The sequence below is a fragment of the Denticeps clupeoides genome, chromosome 16, assembly GCF_900700375.1.
Source record: "Denticeps clupeoides chromosome 16, fDenClu1.1, whole genome shotgun sequence".
Lineage (NCBI taxonomy): Eukaryota > Metazoa > Chordata > Actinopteri > Clupeiformes > Denticipitidae > Denticeps > Denticeps clupeoides.
The window spans coordinates 5,568,587-5,581,837 of NC_041722.1; the positions used below are offsets into that span (position 1 = coordinate 5,568,587).

Here is a 13,251-nt window from a genome sequence, read left to right on the forward strand (position 1 = left end):
TGGATACCAAAACACACCAACATCAACATTGGCAGACGTGCAGCTTCAAGGAGGCAGCTCCATGGAATTATGGGATACGCTGGCTGCTATGCATTGTGGGAGGCGGCAGCTGTAGAGCATTAGAAAAAAAGCTGCATTTGCAGTTGTGGTATAGTATTCAGACCATGATGGTGTCCTGAGCCATAGTCAATCAGAGCAGCAATTGCTCCCTAATGGCACCATTCATTCCGTGAAAAAAATCTGACAGCTAAGGAGGTGCTAATGCAGAGGCTCCGCTCTGTCATCATTTAAAAGCCATGTCCTGGGAAAGTGACATTTTTGTGGTATAACGATATGTATGTTTCACCAAAGCAATACAATTTTCACTGAATTTAAAAATAAAATGATTTGACCATTCTTTTGTGCAGTAGGTGAGGTTCTAAAAATAATCCAAAAATTCTGAACCACCCAATATTGCCTAATTTGCATCCAAATCATCCCTGACCTGTCATGGCATGGGGTTCACTAGACCTATGAAGGCATGCTGTAGTATCTGGCACCAAGCTGTCAGTAGTATAGCTTTTAGATCCTTCAAGTCCTCTATGGATCAGACTTGTTTTTTCAGCACATCCCACAGATGCTCAGTTGGATTCAGGTCAATCGAATTTGGAGGCCAAGTACATTTGGTCAGCAACAATGCTTCGGCAAGTGTTACGTAAGAAATTTACATCAACATGACTGCAGGACTCAAGACTCCCAGGACACACTGCCTTCAATTCATAAGACCAGGACACCTTCATCCAGTTCTCTGTGGTCCAATTCTGATGCCTATTATACAAACATGAGCACCTTCAGCATCTACAGTAGCTCTACAACAGCCTGTGAGCCTGTGCTCCCCACCTTCTTAAGTGAGCCTTGACTGCCCATCACCCTGTCACTGGTTCAATGGTTCAATGGATGAGTATGGGGTCAGTTTCACAATTCATTGTATTTTAGATGTTCTTGTCAAATTAAAATTGTCCGATGGACAGTGCTGAAATGTAGCTTGTGGCACTTTGCACTCACACTTGCTGGGAGAACTGCGGCCACTCGTCATTGATGTTGGCCATGCGCAGGCGAACCGTGGCAGTGCCGGTGCGTGGGACCTCCCCTTTGTCCACAGCCATCACCACAAACTCATACAGGTGGTTGGGTCTCTCGTAATCGAGGGGTCCCGCGGGGAAGATGGTGCCGTGGGCGGAGATGCTGAAGTCGGGGCTGAGGGTGTAGTACGTGATGTCTGCGTTCTGCTCCGAGTCGCAGTCACTGGCTGACACTGCAGGAGAGGAGAGATATGGAGACAGATGCAGAGGGGTTTAAAGTATGATAAAGAGCGGGAGCAATAGAGAGAGGGGTAGATATAATGGCTTCAGTCAAAAGCGATGAATATTACAGCGTTCACATTAAAATTCACAGCTTTGTTTAATAGAGCCCGCTGCTTGACATGCTGAAATATAGGTTATTGTTGTTAAAAGTCGCATGGGACTCCTTGCTTCAGGGCCTAAATAGATTATGGCACACTTGGGATTTGAACAAGCAAATTTACTGCTCATCGGCCCATTTCCACAACACACTTTATTTCATCATTTCTCTGCACAGATTATGAAGCTACAAATGCCCCTTTTCTTACGTGCAGAAGAAAAAATAAACGACCTGTTAATCTGGATTAATTTAACTGCAATGCATTACTATTTGAGGAGGTAATGGGCGTAAATGGGTAAATGATGTAATAATGTGTCACAAAGTGCAAGTCCTCCATCCCACTCTGTAATGTCATTTGTAGGCAATGGCAAGAGCGCTATGTATTTATTTTAATGATAAACAACTATATATGAATAACTGGCAGCATATTATGCCATGTTATTTTCCCTAATATCTAGGTTTGCTTATAGTTAATAATTTGCAAATGTGGATTATATAAAATGTTTATATGTTTGTTAAATTGTTTTAATTTGCACAGTTTTGTATTCTTACCGTTCTTGTGTTTAGACATAAATTGACATGATATGAGTGATGTGTGTATGTTTTGGCTCATCTTTACTGGTCTAATGAGTCCTGCCACCACTATTATGTTCCTGTTTACTGAAATCAAATTTCACACACACACACACACACACACACACACACACACACACACACATGCATACACACATGCACACATACACTTACCCCATTACAGATCAGTGCATTTCGGAGCATCCATTTGCACCGCTGAGTGATATGATCCAAACATTCTCTTCTCTCATATCAAACACCTTTCATGTTAATTTATGTGATGGCACACACACAGACACTCACACCTACACACATATGCCAGCCGGCATAAACCTGCAGGATCCCTCAAACAATCAACGTCCCCAATCTGGCAGCTCCATCTTTTAAAATGGCTCCCGAAACCCCGCTATTTGCAACACACTCCACTGGTCACCCTCTCGACTGATTTCCATGGGCTGATGTTTGTTTTTCCTTTGCGTGTTGAGCGGCGTGCGATGCGTCCGGCCCCCTTGGGAGCTGTCGCTGGCACCGGTGATTGTCTAATCTCCCCCTCCTCACACACCCGCAGCCTGTGGCATGTGTTCACAATTGTGCTAAGGACGTGTTGCGGAGGGTGCAGATTAAAAACGTGAGGTGAGGCTAAAATGTGGTCCCAGCAGCTGGTTCCGACTCGCTGAAAGGCCGAGGGACTCTGGGCCTTTCAGGAAGTGTGTGGCGTGCAGGTGGTAAACAGATGTGTTGTCATGGGGTCCCGTGCACACACGCCACACCTGACTGAGTTGTGTGTGCGTGCGGGAGTGGAGAGGTCGCAGCATTTTCCAGTTTCAGCCCACCTTGCAGCAGAGATGTTGCTGTGGTTACAGTCTCAGGGACACTGTCCTTGCTGTAAATAGACTGCAGGAATTCGGGGATGCAGTCGTTCTCATCTGTGATGATCACCCGCACCTAACAGTCAATCAAAGACAGAGAGGCAGGAAAAGAAGCAAGAGTTTAAAGAGAGTGAGAAAGAGAGAGATGCACAGACAGATGCAGAGAGACAGACGGTAAGACCGAGAGGCAGATATGTGAAAAAAGAGGGAGACAGACAGACATACAAAAAGAGAGAAAGAAAGAGAGAAATAGACTGTCAATCAGACATCCAAACAGATGGAGAAAGAAACTGACAGACAAAGAGACAGACCGACTGATTGGCGCACAGAGAGGAAGAAAGACAGACATACAGACATATATAAACCAGGTGTCTAAAATACCAACAGACTGACAGGCAGACTAGTGAAAGAGCGTTAGAGAGAGAGAGAGAGAGAGGAGGAGAGACAGAGGACACTATTTTCACATCAGTGCAGTGCTACGCATGAAGCGTAAAGATCCGGTGTGTGTTCTGTGCTTCAGAAATAACTATACGCCAGAAAAAGAGTCGTTGTCTGCACTTCTTCAAGCTCATTGTGTTATCTATTTATTTATGTAAATCACAAAGACGGCTTTGACCTTATATCTGCAAACTAAACATTTGCAACCAAATTTGCACCCATAGACTGCTGTCTACTCACATAGACAGCAAGACAGATGTAACAGGACAGACAGAGACACACAGAGAGAGAGAGAGAGAGAGAGCTAGTTGGACAAGGGAGAGTGAGGTAAAAAGAGACAGAGAGAGAGAGACAGACAAGGGTAGAGACCTGAACAGAATGTCTAACACAGACCGGCAGACAGAGGGAGAATTAAACACATAGAGAGGCATAAAAAGGAAGAGCGGCTGAAAGACAGACTAAGTTGGGAGAGACAGACAGAATAACGAACAGAAGTAACACGCCCGGATTGAAACGCGGAAAAGCAGCATCTCACAAGCAAATGAGCACAGAGAGAGAGAGAGAGTGATGACGAAAGCACCAATTTGTAAGAACCAAAATAAAAGAGGGCGTAGTCTTGTTTCTGAGGGTGCTGAAAAGTTGGACCGCAGGCCCGTGTGCCCACGCTGTTCTCACCACCTTTGATTATCTGCGAGCGGTGAAGTGATTTGAGAGCAGGAGAAGCGGATTTGCCAGCCAGCCTCCACCCCTGCTGTTAAGCAGCTTTCGCTAGACTGCCCTTTTTCTGCCAACCGTGCCAAACCGCGGAGCGTAGCCCGCCGCCTCCCTGCGCCGGGGTCACAACTGAAGAACAGGACGGTGGCGTCTCTCTCACACTCCAATCTACCTGGATTTTAAAAGCCCTCAGCTTCTCCAACACGGCGCCTGGCTGGGCTGGAAATGAGAAATCGCACGATGATGGCACCGGCCAAGGTGACTGAATTTCTTCATCCTATAAGAGGGTCGGTTAATCACCGAAACAAGACAGACGCACGACATGGCTCTCCTCAGCAGGCACACAAGAGCTGCCTATTTGCATAAAAATTGCTCATGAGCCTTTATCAAAGAGCTTACTTAACTCCATCAGTTCAGCCAATCCATTTACGTCCATTCTGGAGAGGTCTACGGCACATTTATTATTTCAGCACCAAGGCTGGAATTAAGCCAGTATTTCACTCGGGCAAATGTTACATTAAAACACACTACCATACAAGCCGGTTTTATAATGTGATTAAATATTAATATCTGTAATGACTAGTGCAGGCCAATATAATTTTTAAAAATACACTAACTACAACATGACCATTGACATTTTCTAATGCAGAATGATTTATTATAGATGAACGCCTCGTGCTCCTTCAGGGTGGTCAAACGCAGACAATAGAGAGCATAAATAGGCTGGAAATTAATATCAATTATTTAATTTGAGCATTTCACGCCAGTTTCATGAATGCTTCACTCAATGCACGTCACCAGCTGGAGCGTATTCCAGATATCCAAAGGTAAAAGAATCAAGGCACCTGGAGAAAACCAGCACGATCAAAAGAAGAACAAGAAACCCCGCGCAGGCAGCATGGCAGTGAGGCCGTGTAGTTCATTTCCTCCTCTTTCTATGTTGGCATGGCCTGTACAGGCGCTGGGCAGCACCGTCGCTTGGATTTGATCATTGATGGAACCACCTGTTGACTGAGATTGGACTCCATCTTGGCACAAAGCCTTCAGTTTGTCAGAACTATCTTTATTTTTAAGTATTTTTAATTTATTTTTAAAAGTGTATCATTCTTTTCTGCCTAAACAACCATTTTGGTTCTGGCATTTTCCCCATGTTTGATTAATCGACCGCTGGGTTTCATCTTTCTTTTGTCCTTGTTATTGTTGAATACTCCAATCCAAATCAATAACCGCTATGTGAACCACAGCATTGCTTCGTAAATGTTACGTTGTTCGTAACTTGCTTCGTAAGTGTTATTACCGCACACCTCCAAACAATGTCTGCACCAGCTATGACTGTCAACGGTCTCAGCTGGATTATTTCACAGCATGGTGCTCACTTAGTGTTTATCATAAAAATTGCTACAGTATCATTTTTAGGTTTTAATGGGCTCCAAACTAGACAAATATCTTCTATTTTTCTTTCTGTATTAGAAAACCCCTAAATGTTCAGGTATTGTGGGATCAATAGTTTTGAATTGTTCCATTTTATACACAATACATGAGAAAATATTGAAAACCATGTTAAAAAAAAGTAAAAAGAAAGAAAGAAAACATGAAAGAAAGAAAAAGCTGGTGCCAGTCCCCGGAGGAAACAGCCCAGTGTGTTTGTTGGCAGTGTTTTTTGATGAGAAGGAGAGTCTCTGGATGTGATGTGAGAGCCAGTCAACTCCCATCAGCCTCAGGACTGATCCAGGTTAGGTAACCCTCACATCCGCCCAGGAGCTCCGTTACCCCAACCCCCAAACACACATAAACTAACACACACACGCCTTTTTTTTCATTCTAGCAAACAAGCCCCATGTTTACCTTGCCATGCCTGTTCAAAAAATAGTGGCAATACAGTTTTCACATAATGTACTGAGCAAATAAGTGAATGCCATTTGCCAAATTTTGAGATAATATCATTTTGCCTAAACTGTTTATTGCAAAACTATTTAAATGAGACAAAAAGTATCCACAACTCAGTTATACAACTTCTGCTCTGTTGCTGAGCTTCAGTCCAATATTGCTTTCCATCTGCGTGCTTTATTCTTAATAGGTTTTCAGAAGTAGGAAGCCAACCTTCAGTTTTCTATCAGGATTTCGCTTTTTAATGAATATTTGTGTCTTTTGCACTTTTATTGGTAATTGCAGTTATCATGCACTGTGGGGGCGGAGCCAGCATTCAAGGGGTGGAGGGCAGGAAGAGCACACAGGGCGAGGGCAGGGCAGAGACGTGGGCCGCAGCGGAGGATGGAGGTGGCGCCCTGTCTCCTTCTCTACGCCCGAGGGCGGTGCCCCCCCCACCCTGACGCAGGTCTCTCCAGACCACAGCTCACCGGAGTAGACGTTTCTGAGCAGCAGCTGCCAGCCACTTCCGCCGCACAACACACGCACCCACTCACCCTACACAAAGTGCCTCCGGTTTACAAACAGCACGATGCAAGTGCACACACACACACACACACACACACCATCCTCCTTCCCCATCATCACTCTGTGCTTGTCTGCTTTGCCTGAGGCCAGGGGAGACCTATGGATCACTGAGCAGAGAGGGTTTGCCGTGACAGGGCTAGATTGGATCCTCTAGGGCCATGTTATGGTGCGCAGCGTGGATGACGCTCTCCGCTACTTTGATCCAAAACACCCCCCCCCACCCACCTCTCCGCACTTCAAACATCCCGGCGACTAATGCACCCAGGCCTTGGAGGATAAGTGACACGAATTCCAGCAGGGCCACGAGCGAGACTCTCAATATTCATATAATAATCACAGGCTCACTGAGAAATGAGTCAATTTCAGAGAGGCCTAATTTATTCTGACTTCCCCATCATCTAGGTGTAGTACAACTATCAGCTGCGAGACATGGAGGCCTAAGCTCCCTGAGAAAAGTGTTGGCAGTCACTTCCTTTGGTCTATTTTCAACTCTCCGCTGGCACTGAAGATCTTTGAGGATGTCCACCACCAATCTGGCAAGCATCCACCAACAAATCAATCAATCAGTCGGAAATGAAAAGCGGTCCAACCCTGCAGCACCCTTTTTAAGAGCCCCAAGTCCACGGCCACAACCCACCTCAGCGGCGCTGCTCAGGCTCTCCTGGCTCTCAGTGGCCCGGACCAGCAACAGGTAGCGGTGCTGATCCGTCTCGTAGTCGATGGAACGTGTCAGGCTGATCTCCCCTGTCTCTGGCTGAATGGAGAACATGCTGCTTGGGTTGATGAGGAGGCTGTAGGTCACTGGCTGTTTTTGGAAGGAGAGCGCTGGAGTCACCAGAAAACTGGGAGAAAGAAAATTCATATTGTTCAAATTTGATTAAAACAATTGTAAATCATCTACACAGAGGACACAGAGGAGATTATGTTGTATATATAACACAGTGAGGTTATGTTATATATATAAAACACAGGATAATAAAAAAAAAACAGTGAGGTTATGTTGAGTTTCTTGTTGAGATGGCAGCAATTTATATATCCAAATGACCTTTTTTATTTTTATTTTGTCCCAGCATTATTTTGAATGTGCTATACAAAATGTGGCACATCGGGTGAAACTCTTTTCATTTTGTTCCGTTAATCTAGATTCTCTGCGCAGAGCAGAGGAGCAGTAGGAAATGGAGCGCTAACTGCCGTTTCTGGTCTCAGCCCCACAAGCAGCTCATGCTAACTTGACTTACACTAACATGCCTGACAGAGACCACAGTTCTCTCATTGGCTATGCTTCCGGGCGCACTCACTATGAGCACTCGCTCAAAATCCATCTCTGTCACTCTGGGGCATGGTCAGAGCCAGGAGTCGGTCTGTCTCCATTAGGTCACCACTGCAGCCAATCAGGAACGGAGATGTGCAAGAGCGATTGGGCCGCCTCAGTCCCTCTCCAAACCAATTCAATCAGCGCCGTGAAGATGGAGGACAAGACTGAGGGCATAATCCACAGCTTGATCAAATGTGAGAGAAGAGGCCCCTGGCCTGTTGATACCAGAGCCCACTAACCCTGTTAAATAATTACATCCAGAGGGAGGGCGGGGCAGAGAGAGGGAAACTGTGGCCGTGGGCAAAGCGAAGGGTTAAAGGATAAAACAAAGAGGACACAAACAATGGGAAAAAAAAGGGGCAGAAGGAGGCCATCGGGTGTTTCAGACTGACAGAGTGACCCAGTGCCCAATAAAGGACAAGACTTCAGGCACAGATACCGAGGCACAGTTTACACTGCATACATTGTGCATCAGATCGAGAAAAACACAGAAATCAAGAGAAATCACATCATTATTATCCACCAAGCAGACTGGTGGATTAATTAGGTCAAGCATTTAATGCCATTTGTTACCAGCCAATCAGTCTGATAATAAGTGTTCTCATGCTCATGTAATCAGTCATGGCAACTGAAAAAAAGCATATCATTCAAAGGAAAAAAGTGAGACAGTATTAAGTTAATTACACATTTCTCACATTAACTAATCTTTAAACTTTCATAATTATTATAAAAATGCTCTTATATATGGTACTTTTGATAAATACTGTGTATTTTATTTTTCATGATAAATAAAGGTTAAAAAGTTCATTAATTTAACCACTGCGCAAAGTTAACTTTTTCATTTCTGGAGAAAAATATAAAGAGAGATATGTCCTGTCATGTGTTTATTGATAATAACCAATATTAATATCCAATACTGTCATTACACTATGGAGTGGGCTGTGTCTCTTTCATTAAGACCAAACAAAAAGGTGAACAAACTGTTTAAACATTTCATTCAGAGGAACAACATTGAACTAATACTATATATAATTCTGCTGAAATTGATGCTTAATCCTTCTTATCACATATGATTATTAACTCCTGGTATGATTCTGGAGAAGGTATTCAGTCAGTTCATCACATTCAAATGCATCCATTCAAGCTCACAAAAGAGTCATGTGTTAGGATCTGGCCACCATTTTGAGCCTCTTTTCTTTGCTACATTTTTGCTGGATTGGAATAGTCACTATGGGGACTCTCAATGATGATCGAACTACCAGCCATGAAGCAGGCTGCTCTATCGCTGTCAGACTCAGGAATTCCTAAAACCGCTGACATATTCCAACTTTTATCTGAAACTACATAAGAGTTTTAAAGTTCAAACACTTCCCACATCCTAAGCAGATTATACGTCTCTCATCATCCCAAGATTGAATCTTCTAAATAACCATAACATAATGTAATAATAGAATATCCTGATACAGTCTGATCCTTGAAACCATGACGATAAGACCAGCAACATGCAACAGGACAGGTTCCATCAGACTACGTTTAAACATTGTGCAATTAAAGCTCCCATGCAAGTCTTAGTGGACCCTAATACTATATCAGAAGTATCTTTTCAAAATTCAGCCTTGGTGCAGAATTGGTGCCTCTTTGAGCCACTCCCACAATGAGATTTCCCCATGACGCACCATTTTGGTGTCTGTAGCTTTAAATGCTAATGAGGAAGAGCGTGGCCTCTAGAAGTTTAGGGGGCATTCACAGAAATGACATCAACACCCTTCACCAACCACAATGTTTGGCGCAGACAAGAAATAATGTTGCCGTTTTTCCAGAAAAAAAATCCCCTTGTGGTCACAGAAGGGGCCAAGTTCCAGATCCAACCGTCTGAATTGTGGCAGAATGACCAAAGCACCTATCGCCATTTCTAGCCACTGCAGGACCATAGACAGTCTAGAGGAACTCAAATTAATGTTAATATATACGAATATGAAAAGATAATCAAAAGTCAATGCTTGCAAAACAACAACAATTTATTTTTGTTTAGCCTCAAATCACAAACTTGGGAAGGGGTGACCATGCAATGCAATGGGCATCACTACAGTGTTACTGGGTTAAAAATGGTTGTGTGTTTTAAAAGTCCATTATTTCTAATTGTCCTTGACGATGATGCTCAGAGCCACGAGTCCATATATACATAATGCTCCACTTCAATAAAACACTAGAGGTACAGTGAAGAAGAACTTTTTTCCTGATTTTTTGCAGCATACACTGGGCATCGTGTTAAAACATCAGGTGTCCGTAAACCTTTCAGCTTCGAAAGAAGCTTTACTTTCGACAAGAAAATTAGGTCAGTGACAAGGCCAAAAGCAATGTTGGATCGGGGTATGGGCAAAAAAAATGTATTTAAGTGGCCCAATCGTGGTTTCAGTCCCATTTAAAGTACAGTATAGGCCAAAAGTTTGGACACACCTTCTCATTCAATGTGTTTTCTTTATTTTCATGACCATTTACTTTGGTAGATTCTCACTGAAGGCAACAAAACTATGAATGAACACATGTGGAGTTATGTACTTAATAAAAAAAGGTGAAATAACTGAAAACAGGTTTTATATTCTAGTTTCTTAAATTGCTCTGATTACTGCTTTGCACACTCTTGGCATTCTCTCGATGAGCTTCAAGAGGTCGTCACCTGAAATGGTTCTCCAACAGTCTTGAAGGAGTTCCCAGAGGTGTTGGACCCTTTGACTTCACGCTACGGTCCAGCTCACCCCAAACCATCTGGATTGGGTTCAGGACTGTGGAGGCCAGGTCTTCACTTTTTGTTAAGTACATAACTCCACATGTGTTCATTCATAGTTTTGATGCCTTCAGTGAGAATCTACCAATGTAAATGGTCATGAAAATAAAGACAACACATTGAATGAGAAGGTGTGTCCAAACTTTTGGCCTGTGCTGTATGTGGAGAGATTCTTGTTGCCACTGCTGACCAATCCACAGTGGGAAAAATATCAGTATATGATGAGTCTCAATGTTTGACTAGAGGTCATCGCTTGAATAATACAGGTGCATGTAGCAGCTGGGACACCTCATAACGCAAATGGAGATTTTATAGCTGTCAGCAGCTGGATTCTTTTGCATTTTTGACTGCAGTTGCTCTCGTGGCTACAATCCATCGCTGAAAATGTCAGTGCAGTCAGTTTAAGAAAGGAATTTGACAGAAGGCAATTAGGGGCATGTTGTTAAAAAAGTTTTTTAAATAATAAGGGTCAGAGAGTGGCAGAAAAATGTGTCCAAAATGGGGATGATAATGTGGGCTGAAATGTCTTCAATTATTCATCACCGCCTAATAGGTTTGTGAGCATTTCCCAAAGCTGATGTGCAAGTAGGTGTGTGTGTGTGTGTGTGTGTGTGAATAGGTGCTTACGCCTGGCCCTCGGGAGTGTTCTCAGGAATGGAGACGGTGTAGGAAGTGTTGGTAAACTGGGGTGCTCTAGCTCCGGTGATCACAGACAGGATGGCCGAGGGGCTGCGGCTTGCCAGCCGGTCGGCTGCCACCACTGTCAGCAGGTACTCCCTGTCGCGCTGCAGCGGTAGCCCAGTGGTCCGGACGTGTCCACTCTTCCTGTCCACCTCGAACCGTCCATCGCCCCCTGCAGCGCACGAGTGAGGCATACAGACATGCATACAGACATCAACACGCACACAGACCTCTGTTCCCTCTGTGTGGGTGGTAAAAAGGAATCTATCCGAGATTCAGCTAACATTCTTTGTCCCTGAAGAAGCTTAATAGAATGAAGCCATGCCATGTCATGGATGGCAGATTTTGCACAGAGAGAACAATGCACCAATTATTGTCATTCTGCGCCAAAATGATGTCCAATGTGCAGATAGCATTTAAATGTTCAACTGCTGAATTGTTTAAAAGGAAAAATCTCTCTCTCTTTTGAAATATTACACAATTTCACAAGGTCACACCAATGATTAATGCTGAGCGCAATTTGAAAAGGAACTGAAAGGCTTAAAGTGTCTAAATAAATGAATATCAGCGTAACCGCAGAACTGGTACGCTGCAGTGTTTAACCGTGAGGAATAAAGGAAGTGTCTGCGGAGGTGCGCACCATCGGACAGGAAGTACTCCACCTCCCCGTTGGTCCCTTCATCCCCGTCCCGGGCGTGGAGTTTATACACCAGGGTCCCGGCTGGCGCGTCAGGTGAGACCACCGCCAGGTAAGGGTAGGGAAGCATGGTCCACTCTGGAGCGTTGTCGTTCACATCCATCACTGTCAGCTCGACTCGGATCAAGTACCAATCCTGGCCTGTGATCAAAGGAAGATCGAAGAATGAGTCAAACATCTACAACTTCCACCCGTGAAAGCCACAGTCACAACAACAGGCACGTTCCGGCAAAAAAAACGCCCAGACCTTGCTCTTAGAGCATATGGTGAATGTGCCAACCGCAACTCTTTCTGACAGCAGCGAAAGAGGCGCACGCTCCCTGTAAAAAAGACGAGACCTGCACGAGGCAGCATTTACTCAAAGCTGTGCTTGTCAGGGGGAGTCACACTCAACGTCACCTCATTATCACGTGCACCGCTGTCACATCACAGCGTCAGCGGCTAAACGGCAGAGTGCACTTTAAACAAAGATGCTGTCCCGCAAAAAAAAAAAAAAAAAAGTGTCGGATTGATGAGAATATGTGTTGGGGCAGATGCTCTCAGTGTTAAACGTCGCTACACGTAGTTGTCAGTCACAGTTCCGCGCTCTGTTCCCCCATGATCATGCTGACAGGCTTAGCCAGGGGCATCATGTTTTCCCGTTCTCTGTCTCTCCATTCATCTGTCCATGTAGGAATACCTCCAAATGTTGGTGCCAATGTTTCTTGAACTCAAAAGATGAACAGCTTCAAGGGTTAAAAGTCACATCACAATACCGTGAATTCAAAATATTTCAGAAGAACCTTGAAGAAATGTTTACTTGAATCTTGGAATTTAAAGGTCATAGGTCAAAGCCACTCATGTTTGCAGTATGGGGTGATGGTCGAAGCTGTGAGAAGTAAGAGAATATGTATGCATCCTTTCAATGTAGCGGCGATAAAATACAAAGTCTGTCCATGGTGATGTTTAAGTCAGAGGATAAAAATCATTTCTGCTTTATGCGCTGGATGTGGTTATCAGTCAGTACTAAATAATATTCATACTGATTTTACAGCTCTTTTACACTAAACGCATACATTTATGACAGAATACAATGTTGAATACATTTAGGACAATGTATTCAGTGTTGAGCCATCAGTACTAGTAATGTTTACTTCTTCTTCCTTCTCCGGCTTTGCTGGTTAGAGTTCACCACAGTGGATCAACCAATCTGCATTTGACCTGGCAAAAGTTTTACACCGGATGTCCTTCCTGGCACAACCCTCCCCATTTACTTGGGACTGCCACCAAGAAACCCATATTTACA

General features: G+C 44.0%; 1 protein-coding gene across 1 annotated transcript in view; it reads right to left on the reverse strand.

Annotated features, from left to right (window-relative positions):
- LOC114765815 (neural-cadherin) overlaps nucleotides 1–13,251 on the reverse strand; it is a 150,864-nt gene that overhangs the window by 92,652 nt on the left and 44,961 nt on the right. Inside the window, exons 2-6 of the mRNA XM_028956279.1 lie at nucleotides 11,910–12,107; nucleotides 11,216–11,441; nucleotides 7,126–7,330; nucleotides 2,847–2,958; nucleotides 1,045–1,294 (exon numbers count right to left, since the gene is read on the reverse strand). Coding sequence (XP_028812112.1) covers nucleotides 1,045–1,294; nucleotides 2,847–2,958; nucleotides 7,126–7,330; nucleotides 11,216–11,441; nucleotides 11,910–12,107 — 991 coding nt within the window. The remainder of the gene's footprint in view (nucleotides 1–1,044; nucleotides 1,295–2,846; nucleotides 2,959–7,125; nucleotides 7,331–11,215; nucleotides 11,442–11,909; nucleotides 12,108–13,251) is intronic.